The sequence below is a fragment of the Carassius auratus genome, chromosome 37 (genome assembly GCF_003368295.1).
Source record: "Carassius auratus strain Wakin chromosome 37, ASM336829v1, whole genome shotgun sequence".
NCBI lineage: Eukaryota > Metazoa > Chordata > Actinopteri > Cypriniformes > Cyprinidae > Carassius > Carassius auratus.
This window is the reverse complement of record NC_039279.1, coordinates 10,350,266-10,375,126: the sequence shown is the minus strand read 5'-3', so window position 1 is coordinate 10,375,126 and position 24,861 is coordinate 10,350,266. Positions and strand designations below refer to the sequence as shown.

At 37.9% G+C, this 24,861-nt stretch overlaps 2 protein-coding genes, 1 long non-coding RNA gene and 1 pseudogene across 5 annotated transcripts in view; 3 read left to right on the top strand and 1 right to left on the bottom strand.

Annotated features, from left to right (window-relative positions):
• The window catches only part of LOC113056151 (bone morphogenetic protein receptor type-1A-like), a 36,164-nt gene extending 31,120 nt beyond the window's left edge, over nt 1-5,044 (top strand). For both annotated transcript variants that reach the window (XM_026222701.1, XM_026222700.1), the window contains 6 exons: nt 275-410; nt 686-878; nt 1,262-1,559; nt 1,699-1,874; nt 2,000-2,130; nt 2,538-5,044. In XM_026222701.1, coding sequence (XP_026078486.1) covers nt 275-410; nt 686-878; nt 1,262-1,559; nt 1,699-1,874; nt 2,000-2,130; nt 2,538-2,663 — 1,060 coding nt within the window. In that variant the 3' untranslated portion in view covers nt 2,664-5,044. The remainder of the gene's footprint in view (nt 1-274; nt 411-685; nt 879-1,261; nt 1,560-1,698; nt 1,875-1,999; nt 2,131-2,537) is intronic.
• A 167-nt stretch (nt 5,045-5,211) lies between these two features.
• On the bottom strand, nt 5,212-10,914 carry LOC113056497 (COP1-interactive protein 1-like; annotated as a pseudogene).
• A 2,824-nt stretch (nt 10,915-13,738) lies between these two features.
• On the top strand, nt 13,739-22,531 carry LOC113056149 (alpha-synuclein). 2 transcript variants are annotated; one of them, XM_026222698.1, is made up of 6 exons: nt 13,739-14,141; nt 17,186-17,227; nt 17,318-17,433; nt 18,362-18,379; nt 19,919-19,966; nt 21,088-22,531. In XM_026222698.1, the coding sequence occupies exons 1-6, from the start codon at nt 14,021-14,023 to the stop codon at nt 21,094-21,096; spliced, it is 354 nt and encodes a 117-aa protein (XP_026078483.1). In that variant the 5' UTR covers nt 13,739-14,020; the 3' UTR covers nt 21,097-22,531. The 2 variants fall into 2 exon arrangements, with proteins under 2 accessions (XP_026078483.1, XP_026078484.1); XM_026222699.1 differs by lacking the exon at nt 18,362-18,379 and having other exon boundaries at nt 14,021-14,141.
• A 1,106-nt stretch (nt 22,532-23,637) lies between these two features.
• Nucleotides 23,638-24,767, top strand: LOC113056150 (uncharacterized). The gene is made up of 3 exons (XR_003277666.1): nt 23,638-23,797; nt 24,021-24,104; nt 24,197-24,767. It is a non-coding gene; the product is annotated as an uncharacterized LOC113056150 (long non-coding RNA).
• Nucleotides 24,768-24,861: the final 94 nt, after the last annotated feature.

Here is a 24,861-nt window from a genome sequence, read left to right as displayed (position 1 = left end):
TATTTCATAATGACATGTTTATCCAGCTGAAATGAATGATAGATGCACCTCAGTCTGTTAATTATTGACCAGCACACTGATAACACGGGCAGAGGCACACCTGTTTAAGATAGTCAAGTAAAATTAGCACCTTTTATGCTTGACCTTAATGCACAGATACTTACTGTAGCTCTAGTAGTTACTGATCTGTAAAGTTACTGATCCCTTGGAATGGCTTCTGTGATGTAACATCATATTGAAGGTGATTATATGATCTGTGTGGCTGTTTGATCAGGTATAAGCTGCAGACGGGACGGAGACGTTACCAGAGAGATCTGGAGCAGGATGAGGCCTTCATCCCTGCAGGAGAGTCTCTCAAAGATCTCATTAGTCAGTCCAGCACTGGCTCTGGTTCAGGGCTCCCCCTGCTGGTGAGAAACTGTACATGTTTTTCATAATAAGAACGGGATTTGAAAGGTCATTGAAAACAAAAAAAAAGTCAGATAATTAAAAAATTTTGGTTTCCAGCTATAAATTTTAATTAAGTAAATTAATTAATAATTAAAAAAAGGCAAGGAAAGGTAATGGAAATATCTTAATGTTTAATGAATAAGAATGATTGTAGTTTTACTCAGATTTTAAAAAAAAACTTTGTGCAATTTTTATCCATTATAATACATGGCTGTCCAATTATTTTGATTCACAGGTCCAGCGCACTATAGCTAAACAAATTCAGATGGTACGTCAAATCGGGAAGGGGCGGTATGGAGAAGTGTGGCTTGGTCGCTGGAGAGGAGAAAAGGTGGCAGTAAAAGTGTTCTTTACTCGTGAAGAAGCAAGCTGGTTCAGAGAGACTGAGATTTACCAAACGGTGCTCATGAGGCACGAAAATATACTTGGTAAGTTCCATCACAAAAATAGGCCAAAATCACTGAAGAGGGACCCCCATTACATATATTGGATAAATGTATTTTAATTATTTTATATGATACTTGCATTGCATTGCTATTAAAATAATCATTATCAATCTGCAGCGTCAAACATGTATGTTACATTTTAATTGTATTCAAAATACTTTAATATGAAGGGACAAAAGAACAATTTAGGTGTTTTTTTTTGTAGTAGTAGTAGTATTGTACCCTGATATAAAACATTTACAGATATTTATCAGATATCATTTATTGATATTTTATTTAATATCTATTTCTGTATGATTTCTGCTGTGATTGTTTTGTGCCTTTCTTTTTTAACATTCACACTCATTCTTCCTATCTTGTTTCAGGCTTTATAGCTGCAGATATTAAAGGCACGGGTGCGTTCACGCAGCTTTTCCTCATTACGGACTACCACGAGAACGGTTCTCTCTATGATTATCTGAAATACACCACCCTGGACACACAGGCCCTGCTGAGGCTGGCCTATTCTGCAGCCTGCGGCCTGTGCCACCTCCACACAGAGATCTACGGCACGCAGGGCAAACCTGCCATCGCTCACAGAGACCTGAAGAGCAAAAACTTCCTCATAAAGAAGAATGGCACCTGCTGCATAGCTGATCTGGGCCTGGCTGTGAAATACAACAGGTGAAGACACTCTTCTAACACACATGCATGCAGACACACTGGCATTGAAAAAAACAAAACTGCATAGAAGCATACTCCATTTACAGCTAGCATGCAACCATTTGCAATGCATTGACCACATACTTTGCATTTGTTTTAGTGATACCAATGAGGTGGATGTCCCTCTGAGCACAAGGATGGGGACACGGCGGTACATGGCACCAGAGGTCCTGGATGAGACTCTAAATAAGAACCAATTCCAAGCATACATAATGGCTGATATTTACAGCTATGGTCTCATTGTTTGGGAGATGGCCCGCAGATGCGTAACAGGAGGTGAGTTGTGCATTTGTTATGTGAGGTTTATGAGAATGTGTACACATTTCAAAGCATGATTATGTGCCTCCTTTCTGAAAATGTGATTGATTTGTTTTATTAATGTTTTTTTCTTTTACGTGCAGGTATTGTTGAGGAGTATCAGCTGCCATACTGGGACATGGTACCTTCAGAACCGTCCTACGAGGACATGAGGGAAGTGGTATGTGTTAAAGTCATGCGGCCAGTGGTGTCTAATCGCTGGAACAGTGACGAGGTAAGATCTAGCATTCCAGTTTAGTTCAGCATTGCTCTGTTTCAAAAATTTGGGGTTGGCTGAGTTGAATTCTTAAGAGTTAGTTCTCCGGTCTTCAGTGTTGCATGATCCTTCAGAAATCTTCAAATACGCTGATTTGGTTCTCATGCAACGTTTCTTAATTCAGAATTCTTGGATTGGAAATCTGGAAAGAATAACATTTCATCTGAAATATATTTTTTTTAAACCATGTAAAAGTCAATCAGTCTTATCTGCTTATACAAACTTAATTTTGTCCACATGTAGGAATACATTAGCCATATAGTTGACATCATTGCTAACAGATATGTGACTTTGATTTTTGATTGTAACAGACTATTTTATAGTGTAAAATACAACCGTGTTTTGTTTTTTTTGTCTCCACACAGTGCTTACGGGCCATGCTGAAGCTCATGTCTGAGTGCTGGGCACACAACCCAGCCTCTCGCCTCACAGCTCTTCGAGTCAAGAAAACACTCGCCAAAATGGTTGAATCACAGGATATCAAAATATGATCCATTTCCCTCCAATGACAGCCTGAGAGAAATCATGGAGATATCCATGCTCACTTTTATGACTTATTGCCTCAGTTCCTAAACAGAGCTGTGGGAGCGCTGCTAGGCAGAACATTTGCCTCCCTGTAAACCTGTAATTCCTCGCCTGGTTGCAGTAATGCTCTTTGTGTCATGTAGCACCCTCTGCTGGACAGTATGTGCCATGACAGACACACGGGGAAATAAAGGACAGCGGTTCTGCAGGCATCAGTGCACACATCATCCCCATCGCCACCATTTTTCCTTCTTCAGGCACTCTTTTATATATTGGGTGAGAATTGAAGAGCATATGGTGCTTTCTGTGAAAGCGGTGTAAAACGATACGTCTGCATGGAGGTGTGGCATGATGCCAGCAGTAATGGAGCCGTGCGGGAGTAGACTTCAGGATCGACCCTCTGAGGCGGACATTTTTGGGTTGATATTCAGACTAAACCTCCAACCGTATGCTTGGGATATGCTTAAGTTCAAGCATGAACGCTCCCTATTTAATTCAAATGACCCACATATGTATCCAAAAAAAAATGTCCCGTAAACTACGTTGATATTTTACTTAATAGCCTTTTTTTGAAAAATGATTCCTTCAACAGCTTTCCTTTCTGAGAATTTGTCCAGGAGAGATTCAAATACAAAACTGAGTGTTAGCAGCAATAGGATATTTTATTTGAAACCTTCCCGTTTTGTGAAGACTGGGAAACACATTCACAGTTACGAATAGAACGTTTAGGTATGAGGACCGGAGTCATTTGATCATCACCCCTTGTTTGGCCTGAAGAACTGAAGTATGACTGGACAAATATTGCCAACACCGCTGCTGTATAAGATCTGTTCATCTAGAAGATACGGTGATTTGATTTCCAATCTCTCAGAATGGCAGCTATGATCTGGCTTATTGCAGGTGTGTGGTGTGCAGATGTATGCCCACAGCCCCGAGAGCTTCATAAATGTTGTTATATCATATCCAATAACCTTCATCAGTGTCAGATTGGATTGCTGTTTTGAATGCCTCATTTAAACAGTGAACAGCCTTGAATCTAATGTTGTGATGCTTGGGAATCATACGACTCAAATGTCGAATGTGATCGAATAATGCAAATGCATGTGCTATTTATTCATGTCATGTCATATAGTATGAATTACTCGTGTAAGATATTTTTACTTGTCAGGACTATTAACACTGTTCTTATAACTGACTTTCTCAATATTTTACAGAGCAGCTCAACCTTTCAAATACTAAATTTATGGCTATCATATGAAATTCTACATTTAATAACTTCCTATGAAAGTGTGGGTAAATTATCATTATTTGTCTTTGATATAATGTTTCAAACTTGTCCCTTTGTCTGTAATTTACTGAAAAGTAAGGACAGACAATTTTAGTTCACCTTTCATATATATAAAAATGATTAGCACTTGTGGAAAATACAGGTTTAACGTCAAAACCAGGGGACTTTGCCTTGAAAGACAAGCTGGTCATTTCTGCATTGAAGGTCAGGTTATATCACTGGGATGCATTTAAATAAGTTGTTCTAGCAGACTGGGAAATATCAGTTATACAGGTACAAAACCCTTAGCTTTGTATTGAAGATTCCCATCTCCCATTGCTTGTGTGTCTTTTCTTATTGTTTGGGCTGCAGTTGTGCTCAAGCCTATTCTGTCCATTACAATCATGCCAGGTACCGAAAATCACATTCGAACTCATTAAGCTCATCTGGCTAGATAAATGACTACACAATGCTGTTGTCTTAATTGTTTAATGTGTAAGGAAACATGTAAAATGACTAATATGAACTTTTTTTTAAATTGTGCACAATATCTGGTTTTAAGAGAGGTGCCTTATGTTTACCAAGAAAATATGTTCTGTACACAGAATTAGTCCAATGTATCTTTTGTTTTTCTTTAAAGTAAATTGCCTTATTTTAGTACACAAACATTGTTTAATTCTTGATTGACATTTGCATTTAATGTGATCATTTGAATGCATGATTTGCAGGATGTCCATTCTTGTACAGAGCTCCTCTCACTATTTGAAGTTTTTTGTTTATTAATATTACCTTATAGAAACTGGTTTCCATAATATGCTCCTTGCCTTATTATTACATTCTACACATTTTAAAGATCAATAGAAGGACTAGTGGTATCTAATTGTTTCTGTTATATTACGGTCTTCTTATTTCTTTAACTTACCTTGTTTTCCCAATTTTAGTCCAAAATCAGTCACAATCTTTCAAGAAGTATGCATCATCAGGGAAGAGGCTGCATGCATACAAAGAAAAGCACGTCTGGCAGTGACGCACAGTGTGTCAGACTCAAACGTCTCCTCCCATTCTTTTGTTGCTCACCCATTTCTCTTCACAGCATGTCCTTGTGCTCGGTAATGAAGAGCAATAGTCCAGACAGTGTGTTGTCCCAAGGCTGCACTTTTCGTAATGATCCAAGCATCAATTCTAATGTAACTGTCTCCCCTTGCCGAAGTTCCAGCAGGGTGGCTCGACTCACTGGTCCCCTTTTTTCCCCTCGTTCCTGTCTGAAAGAGGCCACTGGTACTCCACTGCGCTTCAGTACAGCCAATGAAAGGCCTCTCTCAAAGTCTAAGGTCACTAAAAACATACAGAATCCAGTCTCAGTTGCCTGGAACACCCCTGATGTGGGATTAAAAGTACCACCATAGTTCACAGCCATGTTTTTCGAAGTGAGCTCCCCATTTGGTTCTCTTCTGTTGTCCAAGCTTGTGATGAACACCACGGGAGAATGTGGTAACAGAGCATGTTCTGAAGAGGTGAAATTATTTAGATGATTTTTAGGTAAAGAGTATAGGCTTCAGTTAGAAAAAAAAATGCTTTGTCATAATGTAGTTTTAGTGTTGTCCTTAGAGGGGCAGTGTTGTATGTACACCAGCCCTGCAGAGTTTTGTTCCAACACACAAACCATGTAGTTTTCAAATAAGCCTGAATGACATGATTAGGATCCGGAGTGTTTAATTAGAGTTGAATCTCAACTCTGCAGGACTCCATCCCCTTTAGAAATATGAGTTTGACACCCCTGATATACACTATGTAAGTCTTTCAGTACCAAATTACTACTTCATTCATATTCAAAATGAATGGCAAATTAAATAACTGTATTAATAAATCTCTTACCTCTTTTTAATGTATCTTTTTGTTCGTCCACTGGAAGACTTTTCTTCTCTTTTGATTAGATCTTCTTGCTTTTGGCTCCGCCTTCTTTTGCCGCCTTTTTTCCTCACCAGTCTCCAAACGTCATCTAGATTCAGGCTTCTAGTCGAGCTGACTAGTTCTTCTGTGTTACTAAAAAGATTTTGAAACGTGCAAATGACCCTCTAGATTCTGATGTAGGGATGCTATATCTGCCTGCAGTTCAGCCCCTCACCTGGTTATTTTTAGCGGTCCCCTCTAAGTATGCCATTGGGTCATCGCTTTGAATTGCATTTGACTTGTCCTCATCCCGCTGTCTCAGGCCTTCGATCACTTGCTGGCTATCTAGGAGAGAAGCCTGTTGTTGGGACATACTCTCTTGAAGACTTCTGCTTCTGCCCTGCTTAAAGGCCAATGACTCATTTATATTCAGCAGGCCCTGATGAAGATCCTGCATTTCGGTGGCCTGAATCTTCTTTAGATCTACCTCCTCAAGTGCAAGTTGGTTCTCTTTTGCTAACTGTGTCACATTAGCCACCTCCAGCTCCAACCTAGCTAGTGAACTGCCAATCAATTTACAGCTACAGGCTTGCTCTGCAATTACTGAATAATTTCTATTTAGTCGTTGGTAGATGTTGTCCAGGTCAAGCTCGATTTCTTTCAACTGACCCTTATGTGCATTTAGGTAAGCGGTAAGTTCGCCAATACTGTTGAGCACCCTGCCCTGAGTAGTGCATTTGTTGACCTCCTCTAGGTTCAGAACCAGGTTCAGTAGGTCTCTTTGCAGAGCCTGGACAGCTCTATCAGAGTCCTTAGAAGTCTCAGACAAGCTGCTGAGCTTCGCAGAGTTACTTTGTGCCTTCTGATGTAGTTGAGTGATGGCCTCCCACACTCCTGACATCTCTGTTGGCTTGCTTCCACTTGGATTTACAAACTCAGCAGGTTCTCTCTGCAGCCCCCCTTCCAGCTTCCTCTGGTCAAGTCTCACCACCTCAACCAATTCAGATAGAGACTGGATATTCACCTATTGATATAACACAAAAATATATTATTTGTTAATTTATGCACTCTTTTTATGTGTTAGGATTTTTGAGTACCCTTTTCAAGGAGTCATGGGGAATGAATGACCTGTGTATCATGACTTTGACTGATCTGATCATCCATCTCTTCCTTCAGTTTTAAGTTGTGTCTCAGCAGGTCTTGCTGGGCCGGAAAGGCCCTCTCCATCTGGTCTTTCTGTGTATCCAGTTGGATTTTCATTTGAGCAATCTGGAGATGACTAAGCTCTAGTCTCTGCTCGATAGGTCCACTGTGACTTTGACCTTGGTTCATGGACCTGTTGTCTTCCTTTTCCATCCACAACTGCTGAAGGTCCTGAGACAATGCCTGTACCTCACTGGACAGATGCTTCAGTGTTTGATTGAAGCTTTCCAGCACTGGTTGAAGCTGACTCATCATAGTTGACATTAACTGATGCATCGACAGAAGAATGGATGAATCAAGGAATGGCAAAGGCTGAGAGGTAGGTATCCCTTCTCTGGCACCTGGAATATTGATAACAAGCCACTTTAATGTTGAAGACATACAATTGTTATGAAGTGAAAACAGTGGAAGAAAACTCAGCTTGTTATTTGTGTGCCGTATTATATACACATTTAAAAATACTTTGTGTCTATATCAGCATATTGATTCCTCACACATCAACAGAAATAGCTTTAAATCGTTGAGCTCATGCAGAGAGTCTCCTGCCAGAACCCTCATTCCTAGAGGACATCACTGTGCCTAACGGGCCCCGCATGAGTTTTTATGGTGTTTTCCTCAGGAGTAACCCTTTCCTTAGATGCCTCCTAAACAAACACATCTCACTATGTCGCTGAGTATCTGACTACAGCTAATGCATTTTTGATGGATGTTCCTTTTATAGGCTGTATTTGTATTCAAACAGAATGCGCTCAGTGGTGATGACACTTTCTTTGAATGAAAGTTCTAGTTCCAAGAGAAGCTATAAACCTTTTTCCAATCATCTATTATGCGATTCATTTTGAGCATTTGGCTTACTGATGACTTTTTTGCCCTGTTTACTTCCGTCTTTGGGTGTAATCAGATAATGATGGAGTTTGTTTATAAGACAGGATAACCTCCAGAAGCTGTTAACTTTTTGATGGTGAAATCTCACAGCCTATGGATACTGCAATGTGTCAGTCTGAATGTTTTTCCTTGTGTGCCTAGGTTGTCTGGCCACAGACTTGGCATCTTACCAACAGGACTCTGGTTTGGTGAAGAACCCTGAATGGGAGCCTCCCGTAGAGGCTTGCCAGCCCAGTTAACATCTTCCGGTTGGTCAGTTCCCATTTTACCTCCTAGAGAAGAACAAACACATTTTGTTTGGAAGGAGAATGTGGGAAGCAAGTTAACCACAACATCTCAAGTCTAAGCCAAAGGCTTGCTTTATATATTTTCTCTGCTTGTCAGAAAGGTTGTTTTAAAAAAGCAAACTTGCAGAAAAAGAAAAGGTATGAAAGGTTCAAGGTAAAGCCAGCCTTGCCCAAAACAACAGACTTGCCTGAACTGCCATTGTCATAAATCTCAGACTTTAAAGCATGCTTCTCATCCTCTGGAGGTTTGTCTGGAAAGTAAAGAGGAAGCAGCAGATGAGTCACCAAAACTGGATGGAATCCATGATTTGCATGCAATGTTACCTTTTTCCAGGCAGTTGTGTCCTCGATATCCTGGGCAACATTTAAAGTTCATAGAAGAGAGTGCTATCTGCTGCTGCTTTTAAACCGGCCGTTAGCATATGCAAAGATTTTGTTGTGTTTCAATGGGACACATGCTGCATTTTTCTGTCTTTTAATTTGGCATGACACCGCAAAGCATCCTGTGTGAATGGTATGGATCTTTGATCTCTTTGATTTTTCAAAAAAAAAATTTGCATCCCCTTTTATTAAGATGGCATGTCAAGGTAAAAACACTTAAACTTTTACCACATGTTCCATTCTTTTCTAGCCGTTTATAAATGCAAAAACATGTCCTGTATGAACGACCCCTTACTCCTGCTTTTTATATTGACCTTCCTTTGTGCATCCGCTGCAGAAACAGACATTAGATAGCGGTGGGCTGTCCCGTTTTCTCTCATTGCCACCTTGAACCATATTCCCTTTGTCCAGTAAAACATCAGGCCTATTCAGACACTGATTCGGTTTGGCTGAATGCTAGTCCTGTCTGCCGCTTTATGGCTTTATCATTAATCTTTTTTCATATACCCACATCCCTTCAACTGTCTACCTTTCTTTCATCTTTACCTCTCTTATATATCCCTCTTATTTTCCTTGAAATACCTACACACTTCTGATGAGCACTCCACCTATGTCTTTTCTGGACACTGCTGTTGTTCATTTCCCTTTGTTCATGGTCCAGACTAAAAGGTAAATGCTCTTGAAAACTGCTGTGGGTACCTGTCCCTTGCCTTGCTGTTATGCTGTTCTGAGCATGCTCAGTCCGGTCTAATTCCTCTCATTAAATCTCATACTTAAGAAATACGTATAGAGCTCCCAAAGAAGGTTACTGGGTGTGTTATCAAGGCTGAAATACACATTTGAGAGAGAGCGGTGTAGAAGTGGATGGCTTAACATTTGCATCACAAGACCCTTCCTAAATATATCCTCTCATCACAGTATTAGAGTTGGAACACAGTCACTCCATAAAACGTTCCCAGCAATTGTTTTAGATTAGATCACTGAAGCTCTAACATGTATTTTCCTTGTAAGATTACTGTAATCAAGCCTCCTGGGCTAATTCATTCCAGCATAAAGGGAGAATACAATTTGCTTTAGTCAGGGAAAGTGCATTTTTAACACGATAGTAATGAAAACCACTATGTGGGATACATGTATAGTCCATTCAATGGTTTGTTCTGTTATGTACTATAGCTTTGAACATTTAGCCTAAATAAATAAATAAATTAGAGTACATTTAGAAACTTGACTTGAATTTGTTTCTCATGGTCTTAAAAAGGTTTGTTAAATGCTTTTATTTTTGTATTTAACATGCAGTTTGTTTTGTAAAAGAATAACCCATGTATGAATTATAAAGGACATTTATTATGAACTTAATAAAAAAAATGCATATTATAATCAAAATTTCTTACAAAATTACCATTATTTGTATACTTTTATAAATTATTTTTAATTAAATAATGTTGTTTTTAATTTTTTTCATGAATGGGTAGGGCCAGACAGGGGACCGCAACCAGCAAGACAAAAGCGTCCCAGGATGCACCTCTTAAGTTGATCAAATTATTAGACTTACTTTGGACAAGATTTTTATAAAATTGTTTTAATTTATAGCCATTTTTTTGTAACTACATAATTCCTACTTTCATTAAGTTATTTCATAGTTTTGAGTTTAGTATTATTCCGCAAAGTGGTAAATAATAGTAATAACAATAATAATACTAATAAAAACTGTTCCAGGCTTCTGACTACTAGTGTAAAACTCATGGGTTATGAAAGCATATGAGGGTTATGAGCATGGGTCTTGAAAATTAGAGGTGACCTGAGAAGTTGATATAGTATAACTTGAAAAGGCAAATATATTAACATTTAAAAATATTTATACATTTATATTAATAAAATATATATGTTTAATCATTAATACACATATGAAATACTCAGACCTGATTCACACACAAGTTTATATAAAGTTACACAGTTTGAAATGTCAGTTTGACTCACCCTCTCTGTGCAGATGGATGTACAGTCTCTCTTGAGTTTTGAGGGTTGCCATCTGAAGGCTTTGGGATGCCATGATTTTCATGGGGCAAGGGTAGGTGAGTGGTCCCAAAGGTTCCAGAAATATGCTGTGCACTTCCTCCAATTCCCACAGCCTCTTCTTCCTCCACGTCAGGGTCCCTGGCCCTCACCTCGCTGTGGCAGCTCAGAGAGTTCAGCACGGCCAACAGCAGCAGAGGCAGAGTTTGGGCCATCTTGCCTTACAGAGGTACTGAAAGTTTTCCTCCGGATGGCAGTTTTTAAAACTAGTCTTAAACAATTCTGGGAACTCCCCACATCTCTCTCTCTCTCTCTCTCTCTCTCTCTCTCTCTCTCTCTCTCTCTCTCCGTCCAAAGTAGAGGGTGACTCAGGAGTGGATTTTCAAATCTCTCCCGTCCCACTACCACAAAAAAAAAGAAAAAAAGAAAATCCTGTCCTGTCCCAATCCCATGAAAAAAACGGGGGGGAAATCCCATCCCAATCCCGATAGAATGACCCCCATTCCCTCCCACTCCCATGATTTTTTTTTGTTTTTTTTACATTGCGCACACATTAAATTTAATGTAAATCATTCATTTTTCCCCAAAAAAATTCAGCCTCTAGTCCACAGCAGCCGGTATCCTCACCCTCTTTGTTCCCTCTCCCACTCACTTGTGCTGTTGCTCTCTCACTCCCTGGACAGTATCAACACCCTCTAACAATAGAAGGAAATCTGCCATTTAAATCCATGCTACTTGCACTGCCAGCAAAGTTACAGCTCCCTTCCACACTCAGTGATAATTACTTTTAGTTATACACTGCTAACACTACAATAAGGTAACAATATCAGCGTTCACACACCAATGCACAATAACATTCTGATTATTATAAGTATGGACTGCAATTATGTCATCGGCTTAAATAGTTAAGTGCTTTAAAGCACAATGTATTCTGATTGGCTGTCAATTTTTTTATCGTTCATCAGCTGGATGGCAGGCAATGGCAAGATTCCAGGATATTATAGATTTTGCATGGATGGCAATAAAGAACGTTTTAAGAATGCACATTTCTAGTTATGCGGCTCAAATACTGTGTTTGCTAAATAAATAAAAAATAAATAAAGCCGACGTCAGTACAGCTTTAAATATGCTATGATTCCAGTCCAGAGATTGTCTGCAGTGATAAATGGCTAGAGTTTTTTTTTAACACACAAAAGCTCTTGTTCTTAGCGCTGACCCTGTTCGGTAAACCATGCCTCCAAAACTCTGTCTTTGGAGCAGACATCAGCTGCTCTTTCTCAGCATGAAGTGAAAACATCCCACCTACCAAGAGGTCGGACTAGATTTAGACTGCTTGTGGTGGTGTTACACAGAGAGAATGAGTTACTGTGAACCTAAGAAGTCATTTTCTCTGTGGTGTGGTGGTCCTCAGGGTCTCTGCCTTCTTGTCTGTGCTTGAGTGCCTCAACAGTGTGCAGCTCAGCTGTGACGACAAACATGAGGGTCTCCTGAGCCAGGCACTCCAAGCCCAGCAACCAGCACTCAGCCTGTGCTTCACAAGATGTCTCCCGGGTTCTCTACCCAGCAGTCTACAGCATGAAGAATGCTTACATTCTCCACACGTTTATGTGAATGATTTCACAAATTCATGAATACGAATGACATCATTAATAAAGTTAATTCTTTGAGTGCAAAATTGCATCCCAAAACAAGAATATGACTGATCAGAAAAAAGAACATAATGATTCAGATTACAAGAGGTTCTGCTATATCACCAACTAGGAAATGATCCTCAGTGCTTAACATATTTTATTTTATTTTATTTGTTGTAGCTGTGTTGCTTGCATCATACAAATGTCTGCCTGTTTTTGTTTTTACCCTTCTACGATTTTAATTGCAACAGTAGTACACACACAAATCAAATGAAGTAAAAACATGAAATAAAAACCAATAAAAGACGTTTTGGCCAAAGTGAAGGCGAAGAAAAAATCATGGTCATTATTCTATATTTGGTATTTAAAAATAAGAACAAAGATACACATTACAAATACACATTATTTAAAAATAAACAAATTAACATTAAACAAAAAATGTATAAAATTTGTCAATATTTGCTCACTGTCAAGTTTTCTTAATTCATGTCTTAATTTCTTTCTTGTGCTGAACACAAAAGTAGATAGCTTGAAGAGTGTGGGTAACCAAAGAGTTGCTGGTTCCCAGTGACTTTCATGATTATTTTTTCCTACTATTAATGTCAGTGTAAAGTCATATCCCCACATTCTTCAAAATATCTTCCTTTGTGTTCACCACAAGAAAGAAATTAATAGATGTTTGGGACAACATGAGAGTGTGTGAAAATGACTGAATTAAAATTTTTGGGTGAACTATCCCTTTAATTACAAGCAGCAGCATGAAGTTAGTTTAGTGCAATTAGTCTGCCGTCACTTTGTATACAAAATCTAATGAGAAAAGAAGCAAACCACTTAGTAGCTGCTGTCCTCTTCTGTTGCTTGACTGCCTCTTCTGTATATCAAATGTATATGCATTTATATACAATATACTTTATATATAAAACATAAAAATACAAATATTACATTAGATACAAATAAGGGACAGATATATTACAAAGATTTCACATTATAATATGCAGGTGTACTTTCCTAATCCACGTAGTGCATATATAGTGTATCCTAGCCTGTGATCGGTATATTGGGTGATTATGAGAGCTTACGTTACCCTCCTCCTCCCCAGCACCACCTGTAGAGATCTGCTGGGGGGTTCTACATTCTTAAAGCAGCCATTCTTCATTATTTTGACTAAGCGGAACAAATTATTGTATTTGCTATGCAGCAGCGTAGCAGATCTCATCCGCCAAAATCAAGTTTATGTATATTACCAATAAATGCTGGTTGAAACTTTCACTCCGACAGCTGTCATGACTGATATATATATTACTGTTGTTCTGGTAAAGTGTTTATTATTTTCATTGGACAGATAAGAATGCTTACTCAAAAAGAAATACACAACCAGGCTTTGAGGTTCAAGCGGATGACCATAATTGTAAAAAGCATCTGGTGAGAGGCAGTGCGTGTCTGCTGTGTGTGTGGGAGGGTGGGGGCTGTACTCGCAGCACGACTTAAATGCACTGCAGCATCCAGCAGGTTCTGTCTCTCTGCATCCTGGACTTTTGCGCCTGCTCGCCTGCTCGCTCTTTCTCTCTCTCTCTCTCTCCCTCTCTCATTCCACTGCTCTCCGTCCAAAGTGCCCGTGCATCCGTCTGTCCCGGAACAGAATCTGTCTGTAGTCCTCTGTCCTGTCATTTGAAATTTTCAGCATATAGACAGACACCGTCAGCCCTTGCAAACCCAGCCAGGCGCAGTCTGTCTGCAGAAGATCATTGTCAAACTCAACGTCCAGGATGGATGTTCTAATGAAGGGATTCTCCATGGCCAAGGAAGGAGTGGTGGCCGCAGCTGAGAAGACTAAAGCTGGAGTTGAAGAGGCAGCTCTCAGGACCAAAGAAGGGGTCATGTATGTGGGTAAGTGCAGATGTTTGCTTCTTGTCTCTCTCTCTGTTTGTGTGTGTGTGTGTGTGTGTTCCACAAAGGGTAAAATAATAAAATGCATCATTGACAGTGATAATAATAGCTGTGTTCTATAAAGGTCTCTGCAAATATTCCCAGTAGATTTAATGCAGATGTGATGGATGAATCTGCATTCCATTAGTATGCGTGTGTGTGTGTGTGTGTGTGTGTGTGTGTGTGTGTGTGTGTGTGTGTGTGTGTCTGTGGAGGAGAAGAGGGTCTCAGTGAGGCGGTGCTCTAGTCTGCCGAGGAGCTGTGAGAGTGTAGATGGAAGCTGCTGAGAATGTGAGATCCAGACTGACGGCAAGAATGGTGCAGGGAACGAAACCTGGGGTGTGGTGGAAGATTGCAGACCTGAACGGGACAAAGTAAAAGCTCATAAAAACAGTGACCAGAGATGCCAAAAAGATCAGTGTGCATTAATATTTTGGATGCATTTCCTGATTAAATAAAAAAAAAAAAATGTTTCACATAATACATCATAATACGTCTTGTACAAAGTTGCACATAAATCGAATTTTTATTATTTTTCTATTTAATTCAATAATGTCCAACATGCTCATTATACATACTAATAACAATTTAACAAGTAGTAATTTGTAACAACAATAACAATTCACCATCAATTCATTATCAATGCATAAAAATACTTTACCCTTGACACATTTCCTGCATGCATTCATGTGCGTGTGAATAAGTTATTTTCCTGTTATGTAACTGTCCAATACAATATAATAATTCCAACTTCATCAACTAAGAATCTAGACACAGTTTTGACCTGCACACACTATAAAATATTGCTAATGTGCATGTGTATTAGAAAGAAAGTAAGGGGGGTGGCATATAGAGCGGATCAGCTGAGCACTGCAGCATTTACTCCCTCCCTCTCTGCTCTCGCCAGCTCCATGTGTGTGTGTGCCGATGCAGCAGGATTTGCCTGGTTGTGAGAGGACTGTGATGACTAACCCTCACCATCCTTCTACGCCACCATAGAGTGTGAGAGAAAGATGGGTAGATGAGGTGCAGTGCTCGCGTTATGTCATAGGTTGCTTATGCTCATCAGTTCAAAAATGAACAGATGGCGTAGAGAGTACATGACAGAGGCAGAAAATACAAGCTACAAACAAAGTTCAATGTAAAACCATTAAAATGTAGTATTCATTGGATTCCCGCCTGGGTGGGATACATCTCAAAATATAGCTATACATTTGAAACTTTCTGTCCTTGATGTCATTTTCATCACCTATAACCTGAGAGTGGTAATCTTACCTAATCCAATCAGATCAACAATCAACCAAGCATGCATTTAGGTGTGATGTAATCTTCATAAGCACTTCCCCACCAAGGTCACCTATGCAGGGGTCCCAGGCCTGCAAATCTGCTCTCACTCTAGTGCATGTATTGTCAGGGGGTTTCAGAGAGCTTAAATGGTATTATGTGCACCAGGGTGTGAATTCATTACTCAGGTTGATTGTTACGAAGGCAGGTTACTTATTCTCTGTTTGGGATAGAGAAAGCTACTGCATTTGGAACTATGAATGGCCTTTGATCCAGAACTGTATTTTCTAAAGATTCAGTGTCATCAGCAACACTGTATGACACAGGGGAGATCTCCTTAAATGCTGGTGTAAACACTTTATCTACAAGCAGCTCAAATTCATCCAGCAAACTGATATAAAAAAGTCGGTTTGAAAAGCAAACAGTGCAGATAGACTTTGCCATGAGATCTCCCTTAAGGCACATACAGAAGAAACGCAGGAGAGCAGATGTGCTCAGCCATGCAGAATCTACTGAAAACTGAGCTTTCACTAAAGAAAGAGAATGAGAGAAGAGAACTCTTAAGTACAGAGATGGACATACTATATATATATATATATATATATATATATATATATATATATATATATATATATATATATATATACATATACATATATATAAATGCTTGATGACAGAAAGGCTCTAATATGTGTGATTGATATTATGGGTATATGTAAGACAGTCTTTGAAGCATAGTGTCATTGCCTGTTAATAAAGCACTTGTATCTTATTTGCTTTGAAGTGTAGCTGGAATTTCTGTCTATGGATAGAAACATAAAGTTAAGGTTTAAATAACGACATTAGATTGATATCAAGACCTAACTCCTGGTATTTTTGAAAAACATTCTAAATATGACAAATCCTACCATTAGGGGTCACTGTTTTTTTTATTTATTATTAAATAATGTTATTTTGCAAAGACATTAAATTGTTTAAAAACTGACATTAAAGACTTCTTACATAGTAAAATAATAATAATAATAATAATAATAATAAATCTCTTCATTATAGAATCCTGATATTTTTTTATTTAATTTAATTTTAATTTTTAAATTAACGTTTATAATTAATTTATTATATATTTAATTATTTATTAACAAGATTCATGAGGTGCATGTTTCTTGAGCGCAAAAAAAAGAAGCACGATAAAAAGATTTCTGAAGGATTGTGAGACACTTTAGAATGGATTAATGATTGCTGAATTCAGATTTGCCATCACAGGAATAAATTACATTATATATATATATATATATATATATATATATATATATATATATATATATATATATATATATATATATATATATATATATATATATTAAATTGTAATAATTATGTTATATTATAATAATAATATTTCACTACATTACTGTTTTTGTCTCGGCGTCTCAAGTATGTTAAATATTGTTAAAAATCCGTTGTAATGTTAATGTTTAATCTGTTTCACATATTTTTTATTCTGTTTTCAATTGTCAATAATAGTAGATTGACACCTATCCACTATATGAAATATCCAGCAATCTTAAAAAAAAAATACATGATGTTCTAAAAACGTTGTCTACAGAATAGCCACATCTAGGATGGCTTTGCCTCCATTCATATAAAACTTTATTGAATGTGTTTTTGTACAAAATCCAAAATTTCTGAAGAACATTTCATGTTAATTTCTCATGTTTCAGGCAACAAGACAAAGGAGGGAATGGTGTCAGGCGTAAACACAGGTGAGAAATAAATACGTGTGCATCTTGAGAGAATAGAAACTGAGAATTGAGAAGTCACACATTAATTCTCTGTAATATGAACCCTCACAGTTGCCCAGAGGACCACTGACCAGGCGAATATTGTCGGTGAAACAGCGGTAGGCAGCACTAATGAAGTAGGACAGAAGACAGCAGAGGGACTGGAGAATGTGGCTGCAGTCAACCCAGTAAGTGACTGCACGTTTATACTCTACTCAACCAGCACTAGATGTCACCCTTTCTCCAAAATCAAATTCACATCTTTTAAAGGGTTACCCCACCCCAAAAATGTTGTCATTAATCACTTACCTCCATGTTGCTCCAAACCCGTAAAAGCTATGTTCATCTTCAGAACGCAATTTAAGATATTTTGGATGGAAACCGGGAGGCTTGTGACTGTCTCATTCACTCCCAAGTAAATTACACTGTCAAGGTCCAGAAAAGTATGAAAGACATCGACAGAATAGTCCATCTGCCATCAGTGGTTGAACTGTATATAATGAATACTTTTTTATGTGAAGAAAATGGTGCCAAGGTGATGTGGAGAGACACAGAGGAGACAAATTGTTGACAAAAGTTTTTTTTTTTTTTTTTTTTCATACAAACTGTATTCTCATCACTCCGTAACGTTACGGTTGAACCACTGATGGCAGATGGACTATTCTGTTGATGTCTTTCATCGTTTTTTTGGACCTTGACAGTGTAAGTTACTTGCCAGTTAATGGGACAGTCACAAGCCTCCCGGTTTTCATCCAAAATATCTTAAATTGTGTTCCAAAGAAGAACGAAGCTTTTACGGGTTTGGAACGACATGGAGGTAAGTGATTAATGCCAAAATTTCCAGTTTGGGTTGGAGTATCCCCTTAATTAACATATTGTCTCTTATTGAATCTTTCTTGTGCATTGCATTTTAAAACACCTTTAAATTACTTAAGACTAGCCTGAGGGATCGATGTCTAATCTGGCATAACCACAAACTCAACACCTGTTTGTCTTTAAACACACAGTTTTGTTTAATAATACTGCACTAAACTATATGTACTGTATAAATACTGGTATTTTGAGTCTAACATATTCTGTTTTGTTTTTTCCTGTTTGCAATTGTGCTGTTAACAGGATGAGGCTTTATATGAGGTGCTTGTTAAATTGGGTTTGGAATGGTTGATTTAGTTTGTGGAGAGAAGTGCTGGTAGCCTGTGAATGTGGCATATATGCTGCATTTGAGACTGGGCTTTAACTTTACCTGACTGCTGTATCACACCACACAGACGGGGCGAATGAGTGCAAGCATCCATATAACAGCAGAGCTCAGTTACCTTCATTAAATCCCCCTCTGGAGTCATTCTCTTCATTGTGCATAATGAGAAAGAATGGCTGCATTGATTACTTCATTGATTACCTGAATTCCCATCAGTTCCCATCCAGTTAATGAGCTAATGTTATCGGTGTTCACAAATTTGCTTGTGGGTCGGGGTTGTTTACTCTACTTCTGCACAGAATTTGTTAAAAGTTGTACTAAATGAATTGCAGTGATCTTTAATCGCTTGACAGCAAAATTAAATTGATACACTACAATACCACGATCAAGCAAATCTTCACTTAACACATGTGAATGACAAGCAAATGACAGATCTCAGGTCTCTCATTCCAAATGCATCAACTAACAACCTTGGAACTCTATTGTGATAATACCTCATCTTCCACCAGAACGTATATTCTGGCATGACAGCACAGATGCAATAAAATAGCACGATTCATCAAGTAAATGATGCTAAACACTAAACAGTTACACTTTTACATCCTCAGACAGGTTACTAATGGAAGTGTGCTATTGCATTCTGCATTTCTAACTGCTCGTGGATGCATGCTTTTGTTTTCCCAGCGCGATATTCTTGCTACTTGCTGATGCTCTTCTTGAAAATCCGGTAAAAGATGGTCTTAAAGAAAAAAAAGAAAGAAAATTCAATATTATGAATTTTTGGAATGTTTGTTGGACACTGTGTATATAATATAGGAAAGATGGCTCATCTAGGACCAAAGTTAGGCCTTCAGAGCGTTACTCTTAAAGTAAGATGTTTGTCTTCAGAATCTCTCATGAACATGTAAGCACTTATTACTTGAAACAACTTTCCTTTTTGGCATGTTACAGATTGCAACATTTTGTTGAATAGCCTGTTTAACTTTGAAATGCGTTAGATTTTGAAAGTAAAATTTGTTGCAAATGGCATTCTAAGTTGATTTTGAGAGCTGTAATGAAAGTTTTTGTGGGGGATGTAAAGAGTACAGGAGGACAGAGTGTCTGGACCTGACAGTGACTCAGCAGAAGAGCTCAGCACAGCTGAAACGCAGAGACAGAGACGGATGAAGATGTGCCTGCCAGCTGCATTCACCTTCCACAGGAACTCCATGGCCATCCCTCCCTCCATCTCTGCAGTGACAGCAGTCATAACACACTGCAGTGAACAGACACTGTCCCTCTGCACAGGCAGAGTCTGAGAGGCCTGTGGCTGTGCTGCATCCCTGCATGGATATTATTTAATATGGCTGTTTAACATGACAAAAGCTGTGGCTGCACTCCATATGAAGATTCACTGCTGAATATATGAATGCCAGATGCATCTAAAAGCAGAAAACAGCTGTGTCTTGCATTATAATGGTGTCTGTATTTCACAGGGTGACTTCTCTCATGGGGGCGGGATGGAAGGAGGAGACGGTGGAGAGGTGAGAACAGAGAAAACATACTTTTATCAAAACCCTTCACTTTAGTCTCCCATTGCTTATTTGGTTAATTTTATTTATTTATTTATTTATTTTTAAGCATTGGAGAGACTAATCTCATATTTTTGTACTAAAAAAAAAAACAGATATGTTAATGAATTTATTTGTAAAATAAATAAATAAATAGCATGTTGCATACCATAAAAGAAACGCATCAAATTTCTCCTCATGTATATACTTGCATTCAAAACAGTAATATTGTTGAATAATATAATATTAAATTACTGTTAACCACCTGTTCTTGTTATTATCAATGTCGAAAACTGCAACTGTGACGCATTTTTTGTGTGTGTGATTCTACGATAGCAGTATTTAAAATCTTCTATAATATTAAAAATCATTTTCTCAATGTAATGTATTCATGCTGAATAAAATTGTTAATTTCTTTAAAAAATTTAAGAGAATGAAATCCTACTGACCCCAAATTTTCAACAATATTATATTATTTTTTTATTTAAATACAGAATTATAATATTTATAACATTCTGTATTTTATATTATTGTACATGTATAAACGAATAATGTTTATTGCTAGAAAATTACATGTTATATATCCCCCCAGTGGGCTATTGCTGTTGAAATTGACATGAGCATTAATGTCAGATATGCAAATCAAACTACATCAAAAACTTTACAAAAAATTAAATTGAACATCAAAGGTGTAGCCTACGTATACATTAAACCGTTTGCTGTGAGGGTTAACTTCCTATTTTCAGCCAATTAGCAGTGGAGGAAAAAGCCATCCAAACTTAATTTAAAATGATGTTACAGCATCTTTATCAAGTCTTGACTAATATTTGACATTAAATTGATAAAGTTGTACATTTTTTATTATTATTTGACATTAAATTGATAAAGTTGTACATTTTTTATTATTATTTGACCTGTAATCCTGATAGTGGTTAAGGTTAAACACTTTCTTTCACTGACTATTTCATGAAAAAAGAATGACACCATTGCAAACTCTCTTCATGGCAAAATGTCCAAAGCGTGTTTGTGTGTTAAGATAAGAATACAAGAATTACACCAGAAATGACTTAATCTGTGTTCTTTCTGTTCATCAGGGTTATTAATCCAGAGGCCTGAAGCTGAAACAGTCCCGTCTCTTCCCTCTGACTCTCCCCTTCCAGACTCCAGATGTAACTGATATTTTTTGTGACTGTATGGAACACCAAGTTGAAAAAGACTTTCCCTGAGCCCTGTAGCCGTTAAATGTGTGACGCTTCCCCTCTTTTCCACCTGTGGTGTCGTCATGTTCTTTAGTGTTATCGTCGGTCCTCTCCCCATCCACACCTCATCTAAAACACACACAAACACTCAAACGTGGACAGGAACCGTGAAGCCAAGAGGCTGATATCAGAGGGTTAAACTGGTCTTTTAGGAGCATGGCTGAGAAAAAGAAAAAATAAACCTGCATGACCAGTAAAGTAAGAAAAGCAATACATCTCATTTCATCAGGGCATGTAGCAATGCGTGTCTGGATCTTTTGGAGGTCATAGCCATGTTTCAATTGATTTAGTCTTGAAAATGCTGCAATGTACACAAGATGCTGTGTGTACATTAAGAGATACATTACATTCCTTTAGTTCAGTATGTGCTCAGAATAGAGTAACTGTGTGCTTGACCAATAGACTTACCGTGTGATTTGTTAGAGTACAAATATGTTTATTCACAAAATGTGAATGCATATTGTATTACATAGGTACTTAAAAACAAAAAACGAATATCCGTATTGATGTAGCTGTGCATTCTTCATTAGCTTGTACACATTAGATCTGAGATTGAATGAGGTTTACGTTGAATCCCTCCGCTGCTAGGACAAGGAGACTTTCAGTGTTCTAGAAAGAGATCGAATCTTCAGACACATCCTGTTTTGTCTTGATTTTGTTGCAATGCATGTTAAGTCGTGTGCGATCATGAATCTGTGATGCCCGCAATGTAAAAGCAATACTACAGCACTATTGCAAAGTTTGTCGTTAGTGTTCTGTGGCACTGTGCTGTGCTGACTCTAGGGACTGTTTTACCAAGGGAATGCTAAGAAGTGTAGATCATTACCAATAAGATGACAGTCTTCATCTTTGTTTAGCCTTGCCATCACGGTGACCCAAACTCCGCCCTTGTCCTGTCACTCAATGGTGTGTTCAGATCCACCCCAGGCTTGTGTCTGCTGTTGGTAACTAGGACAAAGCTATCAAACATAGCAGTTTGTTCTTTTTTTTTGAAGCCACAAAAAAAACTGAAGACTGCATGTTGCCTTATCAGCACTCCTATATTCACTTACACACACTCACACATATATACAGTACACACACACACGAAGCTGAACAAAACACGGAAACAATCTTCTCTAGCTTTTTTCTTTCTCAAGCCTTTCTCTCTTCTCTCTGGGACACACACATACACAGACAAACAAATGTCCTACATACCTTTTATTTTGGCATCAAAGCAGGCAAGCTGATTTTATAAACTATATACAGTAAGTGAAATAAAGAGTTTTGTTGAAATCTATGCCGCCGAGTCAAATTTGATTTTGTGAGCAAGTGTCCTTTGCAAATGTATGCACTACAAAATACACTGGGGGAAAAATAACAGTTAAACAGTTAAAAATAAACAGTTACAATAACACAAAAGAAAAAAAATGTTTTCTCTTTTATTTTTAAACCTAGTTTGAAAATGTCCAAATAAGCTTTCTTTAATAAACTTGCAGTTAACTCTAGGGCATAAAGGGTAATAAACCACATCTATTTATGATGTAGCACTATATAATCAAGTTCTGCTCTGCTATTCAACAACAAACTTCAAGCCAAAAAACTGTCACACACACACACACACACACACTACAAGCAATTATCTACCACTCCTTAAAAACATTGCCTTCTAGGGATACATCAGCACACACCCAGTATGCAGGAAAACTACTGAGTCGAAGTATTGAGAAATTCACGTGGTGGTGGGGGGTGTAAATGAGGTGAGAAGCAAATCTGTTTGCACATCCTTGGTTATTTATCTTCTGACCAAATATTGATTAAAGGAATAGTTCAGCCAAAACTGAAAATTAACTGTACTTTGCCTGCATGTTTTGTTTTTCTTCATCAGAACAGATTTTGGAAAATGTAGCATTCATCATTCAATGGATCCAAACAGCTGATTAAAAACATAGCAATAATCCACATAACACAAAAAGCAAATCTCATGAAGGAAAACATGCTGTTAATTTCCTCATCCTCAGACCTTTCTTTATCATCAAAATGCATAAGACAAAAAAAAAAAAAAACTAAAAACATTAGGAACATGATCACATATCATTTCAGATACTGTACATCTTAAAAACCGAACCAGTGTAAAAATGCTTGACGCAGCTTGGCTCATTTTGCATCAAATTCTTAGGTTGCTTCCTTAATGATTCACACAACCCTGTATTCACCCAAACACTAATTCACCAACAGTGGAAGCTTGTATTTCCAGTATAGTACTGTGTGTGATGCCACACCCTGTATACAGTACAAACAGTTCTCGTGATGGGGTACATTTTGAAGTTCAGTGTCTCTGAATACTAATTTTATACATGAGAAGAGAAATACAGACATGGAGTGACTAATGAATAATGCCAGAGGGGGTGGGGGGTTAGGGGGAGGTTAACATGTTAAACACCGCAGCCTATAAGTACACACATCTCTGATGCACACTCAGTTCCTCACTGACATCAGACACCAAACATGGACTTCGCCAAGGGTAAAGCAGATGCGCATGTGGAAAAGATCATTGATCAGGCTGGTAAGTTCAAGACTTATTTTATAACATTTATTTAATGCATCTACTGTATGCACTTTTGAGGGTTACAGTATGGCATATGAAAATTAAACACTTTAAACTGATGCCTGAAAATGAATGTAACGAATGAAATTAAATCGCAAGGAGTGCTAGTCATTTCTATAATTTACAGCTTGCTTTTCCAAAAATGTAAAGGCAAGACCATTAATTTTTATAAACGTTACAGCTGTAGTTGCCAAAGAAAAAGTTGGAGGAATAATCGGAGACAAGAAAAAGACAGGAGGTGCAAAAGACCATAAAGAGGGTGGAGGTAATATTTTAGTTTCCTTTGATAGGAGAACTTGGAAATATACATATATTTATCCAGTGTGAAACTTTCTGATTAATACATTCCGTCTGCAGGCAAACCTGCTGCAGACCCTGCAGCCAAAAGCGCCGGGGACATTGGGAAAGGTCTATTAAAGTGAGACTGCATACTTTAAACATGATCTTTATCATTCACCACTGGACTCTAACTGGACCCCACGATCCTGCATTGTTTAAACTTTGTATGACAGCACTGAATGTTTCTCCAGAAGCTGTATGTTTTATGTCATCTTGAAACAGGCAATGCCTATATTTCTGTTTTCAGCACCGTTTGAGATTTTTTAATAATAAACATAAAAAGTTTAATTTAAGAATGCATTTATGTATAAAGCACACATTCATACATACGCTGTAGTGAAAGTGAATTAAAATGATTAAAATGCACAAAGCCAATAAAACTGATGCTTAACATGATGGAAATAAATAACTGTTGCTCAGTGGGAGATTGAGTTAGTTTACATGGTGAAGTTATTTTTTATGTTTTTTTTTTTATGCTTGAAATGCTTTCTGTAATATTGTCAAACATGATGTCATGTTTTTAAGACGAGACAAACCAGCTAACACCACATAACATCACAGAATGAATAAAATCCATTATTAATACTTACTGATGGTGTTTGTGCTGTTGTTGTCTTGTCCCACCAAAATGATGTCACTGCCTTGTGGATTTCCTTCAGGCACTGATTTGGTCTAGTTCAAGG

Bases quoted from the DNA above. Each gene is read 5' to 3' on its own strand.
- LOC113056149 (XM_026222698.1), top strand. From the start codon at position 14,021: ATGGATGTTCTAATGAAGGGATTCTCCATGGCCAAGGAAGGAGTGGTG. The intron at 14,142-17,185 runs GTAAGTGCAGAT...CTCATGTTTCAG, and splicing joins AGAAGGGGTCATGTATGTGG to GCAACAAGACAAAGGAGGGA. The intron at 17,228-17,317 runs GTGAGAAATAAA...GAACCCTCACAG, and splicing joins GGTGTCAGGCGTAAACACAG to TTGCCCAGAGGACCACTGAC.